Source organism: Pteropus medius, unplaced genomic scaffold, assembly GCF_902729225.1.
Source record: "Pteropus medius unplaced genomic scaffold, Ma_sr-lr_union100, whole genome shotgun sequence".
Classification (NCBI taxonomy): Eukaryota; Metazoa; Chordata; class Mammalia; order Chiroptera; family Pteropodidae; genus Pteropus; species Pteropus medius.
The window spans coordinates 14,973,009-14,996,292 of NW_024347791.1; the positions used below are offsets into that span (position 1 = coordinate 14,973,009).

A 23,284-nucleotide genomic window follows, 5' to 3' on the forward strand; every position below is an offset into this window, starting at 1 on the left:
GGTCTAGATGAAGGAGACAGAGACTCCTGAAGGTTTCTAATTGAAATCCTGGTTCTGCATCTAATGGACAAATTACCCTCTGAATCTCAGCTTTTTCATCTATAAAATGAGACTAATAATACCCACTTACTTAGGGATATTGAGAAAGAATTCAATGAGTTTTCATATGTAAAGTCCCTGGTACAGTCCCAGGCTCACTTAGGAGCTCATAAATGATAGATGAGAGGAGATTCAAGGAAATATTTTCAAGACATGAAGATAGTTTCAAAACAGAATTTCTTAGTTGTTACACTGGAGATGACAACTGACATCTTAAACTTATAATCAACCTAGTTTGACATAATACTAACTTAGCTTCTATTGTAGTATATAAAAACTTTTTCCTGTACAGCTCTATCCCTCCCCCTCTATGTTGTTTTTGTCACAAATTACATCTTCATACATGATGTGGCCAGTAATGTAGATTTATAGTTATTGTCATATGCATTTCTCTTTTTAATCATTTTAGGAAAAAAAGAGTTCCAAACCAAAATACAGTACCATTGGCTTTTATACTTACCTGTGTCGTTACTTACCTTTCTTCATATGGCTTTGAGTTACAGTCTAGCATCCTTTCATTTCAACCTTTAGCATTTCATCTAGAGCAGATTTACTAGTAACAAATTCCCTCAGCTCTTGTTTACCTGGAACGTCTTAATTTCATCTTCATTTTTGAAGTATCACTTTTTTGGTTTTAGAATTCTTGGTTAGCAGTTTTTTTCTTTCAGCACTTTAAATTTGTCTTCTCAATGCCTTCTGCCTTCCATGGTTTCTGATCAGAGGTCGGCTGTCAATCTTATTAAATTTCCCTTGAAGGTGATGAATGACTTATCTCTTGCTGCTTTCAAGAGTCTTTCTTTGCTTTTCTGCAGTTTGACTTATAATGTATCTCAGTGTGGATCTCCTTGTTCAGACCTAGAAAGCTTTCAAATAAAGGATCATAATAATGGTGCTGAATTAAATGATTATAATTTAATGGTAATAATAATGATCACAAATCATCCATCCGTAAAACATAATTAGTATATTGTGCTTAAAAATTCAAGAAAGTGTTCAATGCATGCTACAGAGCATACCATTAAAAACTTTATTTTTTTTCCATTTTTAATTAAATATGTTGGGGTAACATTGGTTAATAACATTATATAATTTTCAGGTGTACAAAATTGTAATTTGACAACTATGTATTTTATTGTGGGCTCCGCACCCAAAATCTAGTTTCCTTCCATTACTCTACGTATGATCCTCTTTACCCACTTTATTCTCTCCCGACTCTTTTTCCTCTCTGGTCACAAGTATTCTGTTGACTATATCTCTGTGTTTGTTTTGTTGAAAAAAACTTTCATTTTTAAAAATAGTTCAAGGGCTTAAGATGGGTAAGAATCAGGTATCTAAAATATTCACTATGTGGAACACCTAGTTGCCTAACAGATTCCTGGTATGAGTCGTTCCTGTGGTTCTCTGCAAAAGAAAAATTCTGCCTTGGAGGAGACACAGTTGCAGCCACATTTCAAATTCTTATCTCTTTTAATTTTTAGTTGCTCTTAACACCATGAAATACTTAGCTTATCTTAAATATTCCTAGAACAAAGATAAAACTCTAAAATAAAACTGATATGTAGACATATTAAAAATCATAACTTGGTATTTACACATTTTTACATCTGAACAAAACAACCTAATTTCAAATCCTTAAGCTTAGCAGTTGATAGAAATACCAGTTCTTTTGACTTTTCAAGTGTGTGCTGTTTTCTTTTAATAGTTGCCTGATGGTATTCTTAAAATATATTTATAGAATTTTTCTCAATATTCAACACAATAGCTCCTGGAAATTTTGCCACAATAGATCTCATTTTAAAATGTAAGATGTTAGATGTTAATTTTTATAATGACTTTTTAAAAACCATGCTTTTGTTATTTTGGTTGCTTACCCGTTGTTACATTAGAAAATGCATGGAATTTTTAGTCATGAGACCCAGGGATCTTATTCCTGCATTTAGCTTTGGGCACTTGCTTGGCCTGTGTTTCCTCATTTGTAAAACAGCTGTACAGAACCAATCTCTAAAGCTCCCATACTTACAGAATTTCATAATTCTACATACAAGGTTTTTCTTTGGCTTATTTGATGAACATTAGAGTAATTTGAAGACTTCACGAGCTGTTGTTTCTCTTTTATTTCTGTTACTTTTGACCTAACAATTAGTCAAGTATCAGAGAAATAATTTTATTTATCCCACATTCTTTTTTATGAAGTTACTCCATAAAAATCACATACCTTTAATGAGGCAGTAATGCATGCCTATTGATTTTTCTCCTAAAGCAAAATTAAGAACTTGAGTTGTTAACACATTTAATTTTAAAAACTACCTTTTCAGAATTGTTGATCAGGATTTTCCTAATAACTCAGAGGAGCAAATTGAAAAAAAGTTAAGAGTGATAGAAGGCAAAAAACATGAATAATAAGCTTTTGTAATTCTTGTTTTTTAAATGATAATTTCTTTTTCTTATTAAAAATTGATAAATTCTCATCATAGAAAGTTCATATAAACAAATGGCAGAAAACACAATTTCATTGTCACATCAACCTAGAAATAACCACTCTTAGCATCTCCATTTATCTTTCTACTGTCTTGTATGTGGAATCATACTGCACATACTTTTGAACACTGCATTTTTTATTAAAAATTATTGGGGTGACATTGATCAATAAAACTCAATGAGTTTCAAGTGTACAATTCAACAGTATGTCCTATATATATATGTATATCTATACATATACATATATATATCTCGCGTTGTGTGTTCACTGCATTTTCTTTTAATAATGCATTATGAGCGCCTTTCCATCTTTCCATTTAAATAAATATGAATCTGTATCATCATTTTAAGAACCACGTGGTTTGTGTGTGTATGTGTGATGTATATATATATATTTTGGGGGGGTGGGAGGGAGGGTGGGTTACTCTCTAGGAAGCTTTTTTACCAATTTGTACCCCAACGATGATGTGGGCCCATTTTCACAACCCCTCATAAATGCTCTGCTGTTATATCATTTAAAATTTTTTGTTACGCAAGTCGAAGGGCTTAAGTAGTATATCCCTAATGTTTTCATTTATGTTTCTTTAAGTTATTGCTACAGTTTAACATTTTCTCATATGTTTATGCTCATATATGTTTTCTTAAGAAGAACTAACTTCAGTGGTTGGTTTGTTAGATAAGAACCTGAGCATAAGTATCTGAGTCAATTAGTGCTGGAATGAATATCCTTAATTATGAAAGATTTTTGGCTTATAGCGTAGGTAAAACTTGCTTGGTTTTCTTCTAAGAACCAGCAGACAGTCTTCATCACAGACAGTTGCCTAGTTTTGGCTGATTTGTAATTTTTCCTCAAGAGAGGCCCAGAGCTGGAGAACAGGGCCTTTACAGGTCAGAAATGGAGACAGAATTAAATGTTGAAAGTTGTCCAGAATGTTCCTGCACTCTTTGACTCAAGCCAGAGCTGTTCATTTTGCTTTTAAAAATCATTTAACTCATATATTTTTGAGATCAGAGTATCTTTTTAATCTGTTGGGTGAGTTGAAGCATGTCATTTTTCTAACTAGTCAAGGGAAAGATATAAGCAGGTTTAAGTTATTAACAGTCTTCAGCTTTATTTTCTTTTTCCTGTGAATTTTCTGAATATATTTTTCAACCCATCACGTAAAGCATATACCGAGATAGTTAGGCTTACTAAAAGACATTTTGGAATTGGCATTCCCACAGTACCTGTCAACGGTGTGTCTCATTTGCTACAGAGAGGTCTCTACCCCAAATGCTGTGCTACATACAGAGGAAGGATAGCATAGGGATTAGGAATTAGGCTGTAGAACCAGATAGCCTGACTTCATATGTCCACAACTTGCTCTCCCTATGCCTTAGGCAAAGTACTAAACCTTTCGATGGCTATTTCTTTCCTGTTTTTGTTTTTAAACAGCTTTATTGAGATATACTTTACATACCATCAGATTCACCTGTATAAGTACACAGTTCAGTGATTTTTAGTATTTTTACTGAGTTGTATAACTATCTCATGTTCTAATTTTAGAACATTTTAACACCCTACAAAGATACCCAGTACCCATTAGCAGTCATTTTCCATTCCTCCCCCTTTTCTTCTCCCCTACTGTCCCCAGCCCTAGGCAATCACTGTCTCTGTGGATCTGCCTATTTTGAACATTTCATATAAAAGGAATCATGTAATATGTGGCCATTTGTGACTGGTTTCTTTTACTTAGCATAATTTTTTCAAGGTTTATCCATGTCATAGCATGTATCGGTACTTCATTCCTTTTAATTACCAAATAGTAGTCCATTATATAGATATACCGCATTCTGTTATCTATTCATCTGTTGACGGACATTTGGTTTGTTTCTATTTTTCAGCTATTGTGAATGATGCTTCAATGAACATTTGTGTACATACATCTGTTTCTTCATCTTTAAAATGAGTAACATCTCAGACAGTTGTTGTAAGGACTCAAAATATCAAAATATGTAGAGGTAGCTAGTAGATAGGGAGCAAACTAACAAGTATTGGTTAATAAATACAATTTATTAGTGTGTGAGTCCTTCTTTAACATCAGGTACAAAATTTAGCCTAGAGTGCCATGTTTTCCTAATGAAGTTCCTCTCTTTTACTTTGCTCCTAACTTTTCCTTGAGTTGTAATTTTGAAAAATGTCATGCATTCAGTAAACATTTATCGAAACCTAGTGTGTGTTAGACATTATGTTGGGTGCCATGGAGAATTAAAAGAAAAAAATGAGCAAAATTATGGAGAGGCACTTCCAGTTTATGGCTGTCTTGTTTGTTCATCTGCATTCTCTGACCTGCCAGTAGTTTCTAGGACATGGGGACCCCAAACCCTCCCTCACACGAAATGCAACAGGTTTTTTGGTCTCTTAATCCATTCGCTCCTGTCTGATCCTTATTTGACCAATATATCTATGTTTGTGAAGAGGCTGATTGACGTTAACTATCGTGTAAGGAAAAGGCTGTAACTAAGGTAATCGTGTCTAGGGAGAGACCTTAACAGTTAAGAGTAGTATCTCCTTCCTGGCTGCAGCTGAGATTGGTGAGTGGTGTTTATTCTAATCAAGACATAACAATCCCTGATTTTCTCAATTGGCATGTTTCTTTTTTTTTTCACCGAATTGACTTTGTGTTCTCTTTGAACTTACAAAACTATTTTGTATTGGATTTGGACTCAGCAAAAATATCAACTCATTATTATCTAGCTGTCTTCTTTTCTTTTTCTTGACTTGGGAGAGATAGTGATCCACATAGTGACTCATAATTCATTTATCGAATATTTGGCCCCTGCTACTGTTCTTTTCTCTATAAGGGAACAAATACATTTTTATGATTTCCTCATTTGATTTTGCTCTGATGTTTCATTCTTCCCATAATATCCTATAGTTAGCATAACAGTAATGCTGCTAACTCATTCTCCTTTCTGCCTTTCATTCAGATAAAATGCGTTAACAGTTCGAAGACTTGTGTTTAATAATGTAAGAGTGACTCTAGTGCTTGCTGTAGGACTGTGAAAGAAGTTTGAATTTTATTATTTAATGTCCATTTCAGGAATTCATCTCAAATATCCCACATGTCCATTATGACATCCCAAATAGCTCATTTGGGGCCTAGCTAATAATACATCGGTTTTGTGCTGATCATATGTGTGTTTCCATATACACAAGTTTTACTGTTTGCACGATTTTAAATATTTACTGTAGTTTAAGTCACATCTCATAAACTTGCCCAGTTTGGGGGATTCCCATTTAATTTGTAAAACACTTTTTAGTTAATGGATGCAAAGATATTAACTCATAGATCCACAATGCCAGGTGTCTATGGATAGACGCTAAAACTAGATTAGTAGAAACTTTAAAGGTGAACTGAAAGAAGATGAACTATGAAACTTTCTTATAAATACTCTCTTTAAGGCTGTAAGACACAAAATGATTTCGTAAATAAAAGATGTTGACTTTGCATTTCTTTGTCAAGTTATGGTAGCCTTAAGTGTAACAGTATGAACACAAAAGGGTTTCCCTGCTTTAGAGTTCCTGTTGATATGGCATTTTTGTGCATTTCTGCTTTTCAGCAACAGGTAGTGGGAGAGGATTGTTTAATTGAGGATGAGGATTCTAGGAGAGCATGTGTCTGAGCATTGGACTCAACCTTTAAATTAATTAAATTTTGTATCTTTGTATTATTTTCAAACACTTCTACTTGCCTCCTCACTTCCTCTTACCCACTGAGTGTTTTCCTACTCTAGATTCTATATTCCTGGTTGCGATGAGCTTGTTTGTCTTCTTCCTTTCTCTACTTTTTCTTGATAAAATGTCTCTGTTGTCAGACCAGGAACCTCAAATAGGAATCTTGGAAAGAAGCCTCATGGCTCGTTGGGAGGGATTAATCAGTCTGCTCTGCTGCTGTCAGTTACTTTTGCCCAGTGGACGTGCTCATGGAAGAACCATAAGGTGAATAGTCGTTCTCCCAGCAAGTCAGAGAACTGGTTATATGCTACCGCTATGTGCTTGAGCCTAATTCATTTTTTCCAATATGTAAGATGTATTCGAGGTCAAATACTGATGTTTCAAAGTCATTTAATCATTTCAAAATTTTAATAGATGTCTTAGGACTATTTTTTGTTGTAAGTAATAAAAACCCATCTCAAACTGGGCAAGCACGAAAGCGACATTACTGACTCACATAACTGATAAATCCAGGGGCAAGTGGGCCACAAGCGGGTCCAGGTGCTTAAACAACGTCATCCAGAATCTCTTGCCTATCATCTCTCTTCTCTGATTCTGTCGGTGTTGGCTGCATGTGCCATGGTAGGCTCACTAAAATGGTGGCAAAGACAACCATTAGCTGCTGGTAATCCCATAGTAAAGAGGGCTCTACTTTCCCAGAAGTTCTAGTAAAATTTTTGGGACTGATTCTCATGGTCCTGTTCATCCCTGAGTTAGTCATTGTCACTGTTTGTCCGGGATAAGTTACATGCCATGCTGCACCCATGGTCTCAAAACCATATTGCCTGAGTATAGGGTAGGAGTGGTTCCTCAACAGGAAATGAGAATATGGTTTCCCAAAGAAGAAATGGATGTTGGAAAGGCAGTCACCACAGATGTATAATGTAATAGGGTATAGAAGGAATTTACTCTGATGTGATATATAAAGTTTTATATACTGTCTATAAAATTTATTTGGAATTAATACATACCCATATATCATTACTTATCATTTTACATGTCATTCTTCTCTCCTCCAATTAGAAAAGCTCTCAAAGACAGTACCTACCTTAGATCTGTCGGAATCTAGAAAACCAAGTACAGTGGTAGGTACTGATGAATGTCTATGGATGCTGCTGAAAAGGTGATTTCCTTCTAGCAGCATGCTCATTATTGTCGGAGGCAAGTACTTCTGCAGTTACACCATCCAGTGTCGGTTGAGAATAAGTGCACGCCCAGTCCATATTTAATGAGCAAAAGGAGAACACTGGCCAGTATCCAGTAGTATAGAGCTAGTGGGATGTGTGAACATAAATCTGGTGCATGCAAGCTATAGTCACAGAATGTGCTTCATGGGCTATAGAGGAAGAGATTAGAGATTAAAAAAATTTTTTTCTCAATTCTAAAGGCTAGTTGTAGTTCAGATAAAATTTTGTTTAGTGCCCTTAGGCAGCTGTGCCAGACATCTTAGAGTTCTTGAACTATTTGATGTCTAAACATTCATGAGTATGGAAAAAATGTTACAGGAAAAATCCTCATTGAACTTCCTGTGACAGGTTAAAATTTAATCACAGCATATAATGCAAATTTCCCACTTATTATAACTACACTAGAAAGGCAGGACTTGTGTTTACAAAGCAGGTTGTTTGGGAGACCTTTGTGAATTATAATCTTTGGAAATCTCAAACCTACCAGATATAATCCCGTCCATTAGATGAAGACAACTTGCCTACGCAGTAGATCCAGAATAGCAAGTTAAATGGAGAACATGAACAGGAAGCAGTCATTAAGAATTACAGTGAGTAGGATACAGAGTTAATTCATGGAGATATTTTGTTATGAGATAATTACATCACTGGGACAGCTGGAAAGCTGAGTGCTGTGCTGGACCACAGTACTTGCTCTCTGCCCTGCAGCTGGGGGGTCAGGACAAAAGAGACAGAGAGAACTTACTTTATGGGAGAGTGAGGGCTTGGCTGACTTAATTGTGAAATGATAACGCCCTATCTGCCTTTTTTGGATTGCAGTTAGCACAGCAAACTGGATTCATAGACTCAGTGAGTGCTGAAAACCACTTTTCACTTCTACTTTTTGAGCATTCACTCAGGTCACATTAAGTTAACTCTGATAAATAAATATTGAATGGTAGTTTTCATTTCCTCTAAAAGTAATCTGAGATATTTTGTTCATATTCAACACAGTGTGATTATATTTCTCTCATGGAACTGCAGTCAAGCAATCATTGAAATGGTATTTTTGTCAGTTTACTAAAATAGCAACAAAAAAAAAAGTTTAAAAAAAGTCTTAAGATGTTGGTCAACACAATAAATCATACAATGAAGTTATTTTCCAGTGTTTATGTTCAGCTGTTCAGACCTGTCTGGCTCTTTTGTTTTTCAAGTGTAGGGGTTATAGGCAACCTGGTCACATTCCTCATTGATTTACATAAATATATTACAGATTGTCAACTTCCTGCCAAATATCAGGGATTCCAGTTCTTTTTTAGCTCAGTTACTTTACGTGAGACTTACATCTATCTTCTCTTTATTGCCCACCAAGTGACTATTATTTGACTTGGGGTAATTCCAGAGGGAGTCATTGTCGATGAAAAAGCATTCATATAGATTATGTTCTAAAATTCTTATGATTAAAATTTATAGCTGTTGATTCAAATGCATTTTCTACCCTTTATGACTAATATACCTTAATTTTTACTATGATAATGTTTACTAAATAATTAAGTCAGACCAAATTTCATATTTTAGTGTAGAGTAATATTTCCCAAAATGTCTTCTGTGGAGGACTGGTTCTACAGGATGTTGATACCCAGCATTGGAACCAAAAAAGGTCCTCCTAGGACTTTTACTTCCCTCAATGTCACTTGTGAAATTGGGAGGAGAACATAATATGCTCCATTTCTCAAATTAAATTAATAATGGCACCTTAAAAAAAATAAAAAGGATTATCTCCTTGAAAACCAGCATGAGACACTTCTACCCAATACCATTCTCTTCATTGCCTAAAAAACATGTAATTATATACATTAAAAGTCATATAAGAATGTTCTACTCTATACACTGTGACTCATCTCTTTTAAAATTCCACTTTTTAAAAATTGCCATTCAAAATTAGGGCCTTTCTCAAAAAGGTTTAATATTTAGAACAGTTAGCAGTGGCTCAGCTATGCATATCTCACGTAGAGCCCAGCTGCTACGAGTGGTATCAGTGAGTCTTAATATTTTAAAGAGAGTGATATAACTGTAAGGAAAATATCTTGGGTGGGTTAGATGTTATTCTTGAATTGTGTCATACAAAGAGTGTTTGAAAACAGTTTCATGAGTTATGAAGCAACATAACATTCTGCCACGGCTGTTAGGTAACTGACAACGGTTTGAGAGCAAGTGACTTTTGTTCAGTACTGTTTTATGATCACTTCATTCTCCAGTTATGTCCTGATCAAAATTTTGTTTTCCTTTTGGAAAATACTAAAATGTCTTACATATTACAATCTATAAGTGCAATAAGAGCTGGGGTTACTAAAATCTTTGTTGACTTGAGGCGACGATATATACTATATTTTTTATTAAGGAAATGTATTAAAATGAAAAGTAATGTTTAAGAAGCACAGCTGTAATGGTACAGTTCCCATGTTCATTCTTCATTTTAGTACATACAATTTTTGATTCATTGCTGTTTTATTTTATTTCAAAAGTAGAAGCAACAAATAGAAGCTTGGTGATTATGGAAATCCTTTTTCTTCAAAAGGAAGAAAAATGAAGCAGTAAAGAATGTGGGTTTAATGGAAAGAAGGTGGTTCCCAGGAGTCCATGAATTAATGGTAGTTACCTCAAATTACCAAATTGAAACAGTTGTTTTGATAAACATCCCAGGTGTCAAATCCGTTCATAATAGCAATCATATTTTTCATAGTATGGCACTTATGATTTATGGCACTGTCTTTAATGAATTTATTAATTAGGAATTTTTATTTTATCAGAATAATTTTCCGGAATAAGTCACATTAGTAACATTGGAAGACTTTGGCATTTAGATAAAATTAACTTTAGAAGTAGATGATAAAAACTTTAGCAATCAGAATATTTGGAAATAAATGTGAGGAAGAAATTCAGCTGACCTTAACCGATTTTAATGGAGTTGTAGAACTCACCCCAAACCACCCATAATTAAAACGTATTTTGGATCTGGCTGTGAAGTGTGTGTGGTTGGTGGTGGTGATGGTTCTCCCCCAGCAGATTTAACTTAATTATAGTGTTCTTTGGTTTCTTTTATTAAATTTTAGTTTAGATTCACAGAGAAGTACCAAATGTTGTGGGCCTCATATAGCCCAGCAATACAGTAGGGTGGCATGGTGAACCATCTAAGCATTAAAACTTTAACAACGGTAATATACAAAGTGGATAATTGAGAGTCAACCCTGCATTTTAGTAATTGGGTTGTATGCTCATTTATATTTAGTCTCTTTGAAGACAGCATTATTAAATTTTTTAAAATGGAAAAAAAACAATATGAATAGTATTTTATTAGCCTTTTCTTAGCATTTATATTACATTTTTCAAGAAATAGGCTTATGGGTGATTTGTTTAATTCTTCAAATGTTTAGTTGAGTATCTGATGTACCAGATAGTGTGCTATGTATGTGTGGTTGAAATTAAAGGAAAATTTGTCCTTTGGCTTGAACATTTTTTTATTGCTAAAGGCTTTGTTTTTAAAACTTAAATTTTGAACTAGTTGTGGGATTTATGGAAGATATTGAATTCACCCATCCAAACTTAATTATTAAATTTGTTAGTCTGTTTTTATCATTTAAGGGTGATATAGTTTACCAATGCAATTTTACTCCCTTCTCCCAAAAAAAGTTTAAATTTCAGTGTTGATTAGCATGATATCTAGAATTTTAAAACAAAGAATTTATGTCCTTTCCAGGGAAGTTATTTGATTCATCAGGATGAGAAGGCTCTCTTAAAAATAAACCAAACTTCTCCGTTTTCCACCATACTTATTTTCACAGGCATGATTATAACACCTTAAATTCCAGGAAAAACTTCATTGCACAGTCCAGCATCTCCAAAGAATGCTCAGTCTGTCTCTTTAATAATTCTTGAACTGCGAGCTAAGAACCATATTTTTCCTAGGCTGCAGCTTTTGAAACTATCTCCATCAGCAAGTTCTGCCTAAGGTCTTAACTAAGGAGACTCTCCAAGGAGATATTTTCATGCTCCAGCCTGTTGCTTTCTCTTGGCTACTATGCATTTGTCACCACTTAATCAAGTGCTCCTCTCCTGAACTTTTATATTAATATTAAAGTGTCAGATCTCATTAGGTATCCTTACATATTATCACAAGGAATGGTCAACACTGGCCTTTTTTTTTTTTTTCTATTTGATCAAATAGGGGTATGTGTAAGATGTACAGGTTACTTCTTTGCTTACTACCAGTTACTTAATATCTCTTTCTTTTTTCTTTTAGGTTATTCGATGTGTGTACAGTGTCACGAACAGACAGAGAAACCAAACTAACATTAGTGTTTGAACATGTTGATCAAGACTTGACCACTTATTTGGATAAAGTCCCAGAGCCTGGAGTGCCCACTGAAACCATAAAGGTACTAAGAATCATCTTTCTGCCTGGTCAGACAGTCACACTATTATAGTCTATTAATCAATGGCATTCTTTCTTTATGAAAATTTGCAGAATTAAAGCTTTTGTAACTCAATATATAGGTAAGTATATCTAATATAACTAAGTGAATGTTTACAGAATGGAACATATCCTAGTTCATTAATTTTAGGGCTCAGTGGATAAACCCTTTCATTCTAATACATTTATTGAAAAATATCTACTTGTACATTATATGGCTCTAACTTTGGAAAGTATAGTGTAGTAAATACAACTCAGTCTTTTTCTGATGGTTCATGGACTCTGGAGATATAATTTGAAACATTATTCATGAGCGTATTAAATATTGTAATTGTATACTGACTCCAGGAAGTAGCTATGCTATGTAAGTCTGAAATACTGGTTGTTAGGCCCTTCTTTCTCCATTTTTTTCTCATTCATAAAACATTTGTAGAAAGCCTAAATGCCAGGAACAATCCCAGACTCTTGGGATTCAAAGATAAGGAGGTCAGCAGGCTAGATAACAGTGTACTCACTAGGCGTTCTTTCTTCCTTTAAATCTAATGTAAAAGCTACTTATAAAATTTTCTTGGTCTTACTTCCATCCTGCTTAATTGAATTTCCTAGTAGATCTTTTAGATCTATGCACGTCATGTGCAGATTGTCATGAAGACCCTTTTGTTTTTGTGAATTAGTTGACTTAATTAAGCAGACTCCTTACTTTATCATTCATAATTTAGAAATGAGTTATAGAATTGAGCATCAGTCTCCAGATGGGATGGGGTTGGAGAGCTAGGAGAAAAAGGTGAAGGGAGTAAGTGGTACAAATTAATAGTTACAAAATAGTCAGGGATGTAAAGTGCAGCATAGGAAATATAGTCAATAATATTGTAATAACTATATATGGTGCCTAGTGGGTACTAGACTTATTGGGAGGATTACTTCATAAATTATGTAAATGTCTAACCACTATGCTGTACACCTAAAATTAAGATAAAGTAATATTGAATGTCAGCTGATTGAAAAATACAAAAATAAAACATTTAAAAAGAATCCATCATCATTTTAGATAGGAGTGAATAGCTGAAAATAGTTTATTTTTCTGAACAGAGTAGAAAATGTCTTTTAGCGATAGCTAGATACAGATACATTTAGAACTTGACATGTTGAATGATTTATTCCTTTGGCTTTAGACTAATATAGACTTTATTTTCCCCCATCTGCCTTTTATAAAAGGAAATGTCCTCAGTAATGGTCTCATTTCTTCCTGAGCAGTTTTCAAGTTCATTAAATCCCTTTAAGTGTAGGTATTTCTAATTATCAGCTCTATCTCAGCATCTTTTTTCCTTTAAATTCTGTTCCAGTCCTATGGCTTCAGTTCTCTCCTCTATGAGTTCGTCCAGACCCCCACGTTCAGCATGCTGGACAGGGCATAGCCCCTTTTCATGTACTCTTATTTTCTGGCCAAATTGGACCAATCCACGTTCTTTTAGTGTGGTTCATAATTTCCTAACCTCTGTAGAGCTCCTTTTCATTGCCATTTCTCTGCTTTCCTGCCCATAACCATCTGCTTAATTTTTTCCAAAGCTCACCCTAGATATCATTTGATCGACTTTTACAGCTGGATGTAATCTCATCTTTCTTATAGCACTTGTTCTGCATCTCTCTTCCTTTTTGTCTTCATCCTTAATTTTTAAAAACTTTCTGAACTATGCTATCTGTTTTTCTTTCTTATTAAATATAAGGGTTTTGGTTGTTTTTTTTTTTTGGTAATTTGAACATCTGTGGTCTTTTAAGGTCATTATTTAAAACATGAATAATCGTTTAAAAGCACTAGAATACTATCAAATGGGTGGTTTTAAGCTGAATGTGTAATTGATACAAATTTGTTTTTAATGAACACATATCTTTTGTTTCTGTGATTGACTTCTTTTTAAGAATTGGTATGCAGGACAAACATCTGCTAAGTGGAGAGTTCTGGCTAGTTGAGGTTCTGGTTAATTGAAGCACACAACCAGATAACAGAAATATTTCGTTATCGTGTAGGCTTATTCATGAGAAGTCTCAACTATATCAAGAAAATGTTGTTATTATGAACAACCCATTGGGAACACAGATTGGATTCTTTGTATAGAATTCTTTGTTGTGATAAGAGTTTTTCCGAATATACTTATACAGATATTAACTGAATATTTATAGGGAGAGTTCTGTACTAGGCACTTTGGTGACACAAAACTGAATTAGTCATGAACATAAGTTCAAGGACCTTCAAGTATAAGGGAAGAGATAAAGTGCACACAGAAGCATGGATACACATTCTCTATGGTTATTTAAATAGTTTGGTTGGGTGTTTTCAAGTAAGGAAAAAAAGCTGTTTGTCAATAAACATAATCTACAGCTGATTCTTTACATTATGGTACCAAAATACTTTCTAAACTGTTCTTCAAAATCATAGATGTTGTTGTTGACATTGTCTAGCACATATCAGAACATACCGTATTGCAAAATAATTATAAATATGTAAAGTATTTTAACATGAAATAAATATAAAACAAAATGAAGAAACTATCTCATATAAGATCATTTAGGCTAAGGGAATTTTCCTCAACTGCCTGCCTCTCACCGTGTTTTCTGTGGCACTGTTTCCCTGTTGGCCCATCTAAATGCAAGATAGTCTACTGCACGTTCAGGACATAAACTGCATTTAGGTGGGCAGTAGTTGGATAAAACTGAGATGTTCCATAGTCCCTGACTAGATGTTATAGGGGTAAAATCTTTGTGTTCAGTCCCATTTTCATCAACCTGTTTGTTAGAAAAGAGCCTATGATGGCCTTATTTTCCCAGTTCACACATATCACATAACATTTTTCAAATGCATTTAAATACCATTTGTTTGTTTTTTTAAGGCAGAAAACCACCCTTGAGTCTCTAAGTATTTGTGAAGGTAGATAGGTGGGTGAGCCTATAATAGAGAATCTTGTGATGATTGCATAGTGCTCACATCAGACTTTGGTAAAGTAAGTTAAGGATATAGTCCTGAACTAGAAATTATCATTGAGAGAGGTTCATGAGAATAAAATAAAATCATAGGTGGTTCTTTCCAACATTTAAAAATACACCTTATTCTAAAAATATAAGCACATAAATACATCTTATTTATATTTCATATTGAGGTTTTCATCACCTTTTTTAATCTCTTTTCTTGATGTTTTAAGGTATATCCATTCATGTTGACAGTAACATTTGCACAAAGAAGCCTATTGCCTGCTATACTGTAAAGTCGACAAATATCAAAGTTTGCCTTATAGGCTTATCATTGCCATATCTTGCGGTCCTCTTTCTAATTCAGAAGTTATTTTTTGATCTACTTAATTATGGAAGAATTCAGTGCTGTCTTTATTTAATTTTTATTTGATCATTTGAGATTTGATATTGTCTTCTTGAAATTCCATGCTAAAACCTATGAGGCAGTAATTGACACCTTAAAGATTCTATTTTTCTTTTAGGGTTCATGATAAATTTTGAATATTTGTGCTTATATAGCACCTTCTATTTATGGGGGCTTTATAAGAAAAAAAAACAGGGCTTTCAGATTGTTATTGTTTCTCTTTCATGCCTTTTTCTGCCACTCTATAAGAAAGGATCAAAAAGAACTATAAATAAATTCCCTTGCCTTGTTCCTTATTCATTTCTAACTGCTACCCAGAAAAAAAAAAAACTACTGTATGGCAGGATACACATCCTTACCTGTGTACAATCTTATGTTTTACATGTTCTCAAAATGTCATGCCTTCTTTTTCTGAACTATCATTTGATAGGCCTCTTTTTATATAGTCCATTATCTTTCCTAGTAAATGACCTCTCCATTATCTTATAAACTCTTGGAGAACCTAGTATCATTCCTCGGATATTCTCTAAATGTGACATGTTTGATAAAAATTAGCTATATGATTTCACAAGTAGAAATTCAAGGCACTGAAAGGTCACAGAAAATCAGCTGCCTCTCCAAAATAAGACAGCGTTCTTTTTGCTCAAGACCATATGGCCTCTTTGGATGACTCGATCTTGGAGTAAAAATCACATTTTATTTATGTATCTCTATAACAAATGAACTCTATAGGGCTTGAGAAGGCCAAAAAGCTCAAGGTTTGTATGTCTGTGTGGGTCATTTTCTCTGAATTACATTTCATTTTATCTTCAGTTGGATGTTTCTTAGAGATTTCTGTTGGTTGTAATAGTTTCAGTAGGAGATAAAATGTACTATTAGGTTTATTTTACAAAACCCAGACTTCAGAGACTGACACACACTCTTAATAGCACCTGTTTTCTGCCTCTGGGAAATATCTGTTTTCATGAATAATATCTGCTTGCAGTAAACAGTGGCTCTGGTGTCAGTATGGGATGCCCGGGGCTGATTCATCTTTCTCAAGCTGACATAATGCAGGGTGACTGACTGGTCCTCCCTGTATTGCAGATGAAGAAAGTCTCCCAGAGCCTTCTCTCCTCTCCCCCCTCAAGGAAGCAAGCCATGGCCCCTCTCGGCTCCTGGTGGTCCCCACTTTGCTTGAATTATGAGCAGGTGATTTGTCTCATCTTTGCAGGACACAGAGCAAATTAACATGAAAATATCGCTTCTCAGAAAACAAGGCAGGCTTGAATGCCCTGTCGCTGCTGGTCATTAGCCATCTGCCACCGACACTCATACTCTGTTTATCACATTTGAAATTCAGAGCAGATGTTGCATAATAAGGTGATTTTAAAAACAAGGCAAAAATTTCAAAGAACAAATACTCCACAATAATGATAAGGATCCTGGAAGGAAATTTTTTTCAATCTAATATTATGGCTGGACTAATTGCAGAGACCATGTTTTTTAAACCATGCACCCATCTCTCCTGATATTTAATGCAAACTGCTTTTCATAGTAACATGAAGTAATTTTAAAAGAAAGTTCATGTGTGAAAGATGCCTGAGAGGACTGTTTAATAAAATTAATTTTAATAAGCGAAGTGGTGTATTTATAACCGTAGTTCTGGTGCAGAGGGCCTCATAGGTCAGTCATGCCACTGTTGATTTTTACTCTTAAGATGGGCCTCAACTTATAGCAGTTTGATTTCAGATAGTTCACTCCTATAGTACAGTTGGGTCTCTTAGGACTTGTAGGCCATGTGGTTTCCCAGTTTATTTTCTTCTTGGTACTCAGGACCTTATGTTCTCCTTCCCTTCACTGCCTCCTCCTCTGCCCCACCCCTATCATCTCCATACTACACGCGACACACACACGCACACGCACACGCACACACAGCTTTCTTAGTCTCTGCATAGCTCTGCCGCAGCTGCTTCTTCAATCTCTGGCTTTTAGGCTCTTTCCAACCTGAGTCCTAAGAGTCTCATCTCAGTTCCACTAACCTTCCACATTTATGTAGCATTTTACAAGATTGAGTATTGTAATGTTTTACTTAATCGATTTACGTATGTAGCATTTTACATACATACATTTATGTAGCATTTTACAAGATTGAGTGTTGTAATGTTTTACTTAATCGATTTATGTATGTATTCTAGATCCTTATTATACCTTATAAAAAGCATGTTATTCATAGTATATTAAATGTTGTGCTTAGAGGCATTCTTTTAAAAAAAAAAACCAGGCATCTGAACTTTTATTATAGTTTTTTTCTGTGGAAAGTCAGCTTCAAAGGGAATGTGATTCAAAAGAAATGTTTTTTTACACACAAACCATACCCTCATCCATACCCTCATTCTTACCTGCGTATGTGCTCTCCCCCACCACACACACAGCACACACACACACACACACACACACAGAATTTGGGGAGGGGTAAAGAGCAATATCAGATATACTGCTAAGCAAAAGTTAAGCAGCCAGTCTGAGTAGTTAGAAGGTTAAATCAAAGTAGCACAAGCAATTGGCCATTGACTGCGATAGGAGAGATGATCCGAAGGAAGTAAGTCAGGGCTGAGTCTGCTCCAGGTTTAGGGGGAAATGAAGGATGAGTGTGCTACAACTGTGGTAACTTTCCATAACTCAGGGAACTTCTTCAGGGAGAACTTTTTAACCTAGATTTTGAGGACTCTCCCAGAAACAAATCCTTAGGCAACTTCCCAGGCCCTGCTAGTAGCTGAAAATATCAAGAGAAAGAGAGACAGACTTATGCACATATGTGATTATCTAAACGTATGTAATAAACTACAACAGAGTTATTTAGTGGTTTGGGTTGGTTTTTTTTTTTTTTTTTGGTAACAGGAAATATGGGTCAAAAAAAGTGTTTTCTAAAAGTTCTGCAAGACTGACTAACTAAAATAAATGCCGACTCACTAAAATAGGCAAATGACACTTTGATCAAGCTAATAACAAATAAGTCGGAATCGCTTTGGAAATGCTTCCTCACCTTAAGCGTTGAATCTGTTTATAGAGCCCATTAAAAAGTTGTCGGCAATATATACCCAGTCTTTATCACCCTGGTGGCAGATAGCAGGGTGAAGCTCTGCGTAGACGAGAGATGTGCCTCATCGAAGTTTAGGACATACTTAAACTTCCTGCTCACAGCCTCCTTGCTGGCTCTCTTCCTCCAAATGTTGGAACATCCAAGGCTTTATCCTCAGTCCTTTTCTCTTTCTGGCCAGGCGATGTTATATAGTCCAGAATCTTCTTATATCATTTATTCTCCAGCCCGACCTCTCCCCGATCCTCTAAATGCATTACAGGCAGCCAGCCATTTGATATCTCTTCATCATAACATTAACCAGGAATCATCTCCCTCACTCGGCTTTCCCCATCTGCCCAGCTGTTTGAGCCCCAAACCTAGGAATCATTCTTGATTTCTTGCTTTTCTTCACAGTCTTCATCCAATCCATTAGCAAGTACTTTGGGTCTTATCCCCCAAAGGTATCCCCAATCCACTTCTCTATATCTTCATTGCTAAAGTCCAGCCAATCATGATGCTTCCACTCAACATGCTGCTTCCACGTCTGCCCCTTTATAGATTATCCTCTTTAAAACAACCTCAGGGACCTTATTAGAATGTAAATCAAAGTATTATTCCCCTACTGAAAGCTTTTCTCCAGTGGTTGCCTATAACCTATGGAATAAAATCAAAAGCCCAACATGATGTAGTGCTTTCTTCCTACACCCTCCAAACTCTGATCTGCCTGCTTTCACCCTTCTTCTTGTTCACTGTTCTTCAGCCACAGCTACTATCTTTCTGTTCTTCCAGCATGCTTCCAGTTCAGACTGTCTGTACTTCCTGTTCATTCTCTTTGCAGTGTTCCATGTCTCTCCCTCCCAAGCCCCATGAGTAGGATGTCTACTTCATATTCTCCAACTCATATCAAATTTTCATGATACCTCAGCTAAAGCTCCATATCTACTGATGGTTTAACATATTGCCCTATTTTATCTTCTTTCTGAGAATGAATTGAAATTATCTCATTCATTTTTTTTGTTTGTCATTTTTCTTTCCTAACTAGAAGATAAGAGCTTTGAAGTCAGACCTCTGGTTTATTGCAGTATCCCTAGTACTAGCATACTGTCTGGAATATAGGGGACCCTCATTAAACAAGCATTGGTAACTGATCTAGGTCTTACCTTATTAACCCTCTAACTCTGAAATGTCTAACTCTGAAATGTAGGCATCAACATTCCGATTATAGAAGTAAGTGAATTGTACTTTTTCAAGGATAGATTTTATGTATATGTGTGTATACATATATATACACATACATATACATATATACACACACATATAATAGAAAACAATGTGAGAATATCTTATCTCGACACATCCACTTGGCTCACATTCAGTTCTTTATGGTGATCAGGGAAACTATGAGATTTTCCATATTGTAACTAAGGATTTCCTTGGTTTGGTTTAGATACAGTCTAAAACCAATAACTGATCTCCACTAGAACTATAAAGCATTTTATCCTTTATTACAGTACTGAAAACAAAATTCCAGAAACTGTTCTCTTTCATTGTTGGCTTATGTTAAATATGTTTTATCCAAAGGATGGGAAACCAAGTCCAGTGAAGAGATTGATTGGTGCTATGAATCTTTGACCCCATTCTCATCTCTTAGGGGTATATATCTAAAAGATAATTGGGCTAGTTACACATTTTTTAAAATTTAAACATAAATTTACATATATTCACCATTGTATGCAAGATTCTTCTCCAACCCCATCATGAGAAGTAGCAGCTTCAAGGAGTTGTTACTTTTTAAAATCTAATTGAAAGTACTCTCCTATATTATTCATTTAGATTCTTTTCATTCTTGTCCAGAAATTTCAAATACCCATGTGTATTATGGAGTTTGGAAGTTAAGAAAGCACCGTTCTACTGGAGCAATTACTAACAGTTTGCAATAACTAAATTTTAAATAATAGAGAAAGTATCCATCAGTTATTTAAGATAATATCTTATTCCTCATTCCAAAGAAAGGTGGAAGGGATTAATCAATCTTTTTCATTGCAGTTAAGGAAATCATTACTTGTTCCAGTAAATATTTGTTGAATGAGTAAGTGCTTTCACTAACAGTTGGTAACGAAGCATTGAAAACCTCATAATAGCAGTCACGAGAATCAAATATCTCCAGCATATGAAATATTTGTTGTGATTACTATCACTTTGCTCTTCCTCTTTCTCTTCATCACTCTCAAAGAGCAAAATTCTCCAAAAAGATTAACTCCAGTGAAAAATCAAACGAAGAGAGTTTGACCTGAATTCAGATTCATTTATCTAAATCAGGGCCTTGATGCCAAGAATCTGCACACTGTGACACTGAAGTCTTAGGAAGTAAAAGAAAATTCCTTGAATATTAAAAATAATCAAGTATAAATCTAATCTCTAAAAACTCTGGCTACTATCAGACAATGATAACCTTAATTTGGATGCCTGGGAAACAGACAAACCCAACAAATTGCAGAAGTGAGTTACCATCTAATAAAAGGTTAATGAAGTTAAGTAAACATGATGCTCTGTTTCTCCAAGTGTGGTCAGTGAATCACCTACATAACTACCACCTGGGGTGCTCATTTAACATGACAGCCCTGCCTTAACCCATTCCCCAGTTCCAAACATAATCTCAAGAGGGAGTTTCTAATAAGTACCCTCTGATGATGCTTTTAGAAACTACAGTTTAAAAAAATACTCTCTTACAGTGTGAGAGTATGGCATGACTAGGAAATTAAAAACATCTCCCTTATATTCTGAGATGCTTGTCTATGCATAGGTAATCTCAGCCATTCAAAAGTCTCTAATCTAAGACCAAATGAGGTTGCCCATACATATACTTGTTTTAAAAGCACTGAAGTTTTATTCCTTAAGATGTTCTATTGGAAAATGCTAGCTCATTAATGTTAGTTGAAGAGAAGATGCTTGGGAATATGGGAATTGAAGCTAGAAATTCTTAAGCCATCCAGAAATCTATTCTTTAAAAAAAAAAAAAAAAAAGAGTATTCACGATACATTATGATTTAACTCTTGAAAGATACTTTTTGTTTCATTTTACTTATATTTTCATAGTTCTCTGTGGTCTTAAATTAGTAAACCATTGCTAGACTTAACCAGTGTAACTGGTCAGAATTCCTAATCCTGTTTTATAGATGAGGAACCAAAACCATATGACCCTTAAATGGGTGATAGTCATAGATTTTTAGCACCATCACCAATGTGGCCAAACATATTATTCAGGTACTCCCTCTGAGGCTCATCTATGAAAGCCATTGTGGTTCTAAACCTTTAAAAATATAAGCTACTAGCTTTGTTGATTTTTATATTTACCACTGCTCTCTGTTGTCCCTAAGCATACTTGTTTCTTTTTCCTTTCTTAGACAAAACCAAAGAAATGTTTATCATTCTATTTTAGTACAATCTCACCACTTTTAGATTGGGAAGCTAAAATAGAACATAGTGGGGAATTGGGGATCACAGAGCATAGGAGGTTTCATTATGAATTAAGTTCAGTCACTGCAACATTAAAGGTTAATGAGTAATCAGATACTGATTGATCTGGAAACAGTTATCCTCAATTTAAGATGTTCTGTGGATATGGTTGGTAGAGAATGAACACTTGAAGTGCTCCTTGTTGACATTTAATTTCACTAATATGTCACTCTTTAATGTTTAAATCTGGAACTGAGAAAGTCTCCATCACCCATAGCTGAAGACCTGAAGTGTTTGTTAAGACCGAGATGGTGTACAAGCTGTAGATGAGGCCTCTGCTTCCTTCTGCCCCCCTCCTATGAAAATATATTCCAGGTCAGAAGGATGGCGTACAAGTAGAAGGATGAAATTGGTTGGTGGTAATTGATTGAATGGGTCCCAGGAAAAAAGGAGAGTTTTATGTACCCACAATAAACCCCCACAAGTAGCTTTATTAAAAGCATGTGATGATGCTGAGTGCTAAATATCAGAAACATTACATTACTATCTCTTGTTCCCTTATGTTTATCTCTGTTGTCATAGCAATTTATCTTGTAATCCTAAAGTTTTTAATATTTAAACCAGATATGAAAGATAAGTTGATTTATGTCTTTAGTGTAAAACTATATGAATGCAAGTAAATGACATACAAAGACAAAAATATTGGTTAAGTTTTGTTTTTGACATCACCTGTTTTAAATGTTGCTTCTTTACTAACAGCCCTTGATAAGAATCTCATCATGGCGTAAGATCTTGATAAAAACACTTAGGAACTGAGAAGAAGGTAAAATATAAATTACATTAGAACGAGTTAAGAAAAGAGCTGCATTTTGGTGTCCTCCTAAATGGAGAGACTTATTAAAGCATCACACACTGAGAGAAAGGACTTCTCTCCTTTTCTGTTTCAACTCTACCATCACTTACGCCACCACAGTTGTACAGGACTTCTTACTTTATTTATCACCAGGTTCCATAATTAACATATGGTTCATGTTATTGATTTCTCAGGTTTCAAAGTAAAATAAATTGAGCTTTCTTCCACATTTAGAATATACAGTTTTTTTAAGGAACTCTAAACAAAGACACACATTATTTGTCAGTTAGAGAGCAGCTGCCAGAAAACAGAAAATTAGGAATGGAGTCATGGGTGAAATAATGGAGATACTGTTCAGAGGTAACCCTTTGTACAGCAGGAAATTTTCCTTAGAAAAGAGACAGCTGAGTTTGCTTGTAAATTTTGCTAGAAACAGGCCTGATTTAGTAACATTTAGTGCTGGTTAGGAGGCTGAAGACAGCACTTTCAGCTTTAGATACCACGGAAGTGCTTTCTTGTATAGTTTTGTATAAAGTCTAAACACTTTATAGCTTTGAAAAATATGTGTATATGAGG

At 35.0% G+C, this 23,284-nt stretch overlaps 1 protein-coding gene across 1 annotated transcript in view; it reads left to right on the forward strand.

Moving 5' to 3' along the window:
- The window catches only part of CDK6 (cyclin dependent kinase 6), a 206,457-nt gene that overhangs the window by 49,418 nt on the left and 133,755 nt on the right, over window positions 1–23,284 (forward strand). Inside the window, exon 3 of the mRNA XM_039878098.1 lies at window positions 11,801–11,936. Coding sequence (XP_039734032.1) covers window positions 11,801–11,936 — 136 coding nt within the window. The remainder of the gene's footprint in view (window positions 1–11,800; window positions 11,937–23,284) is intronic.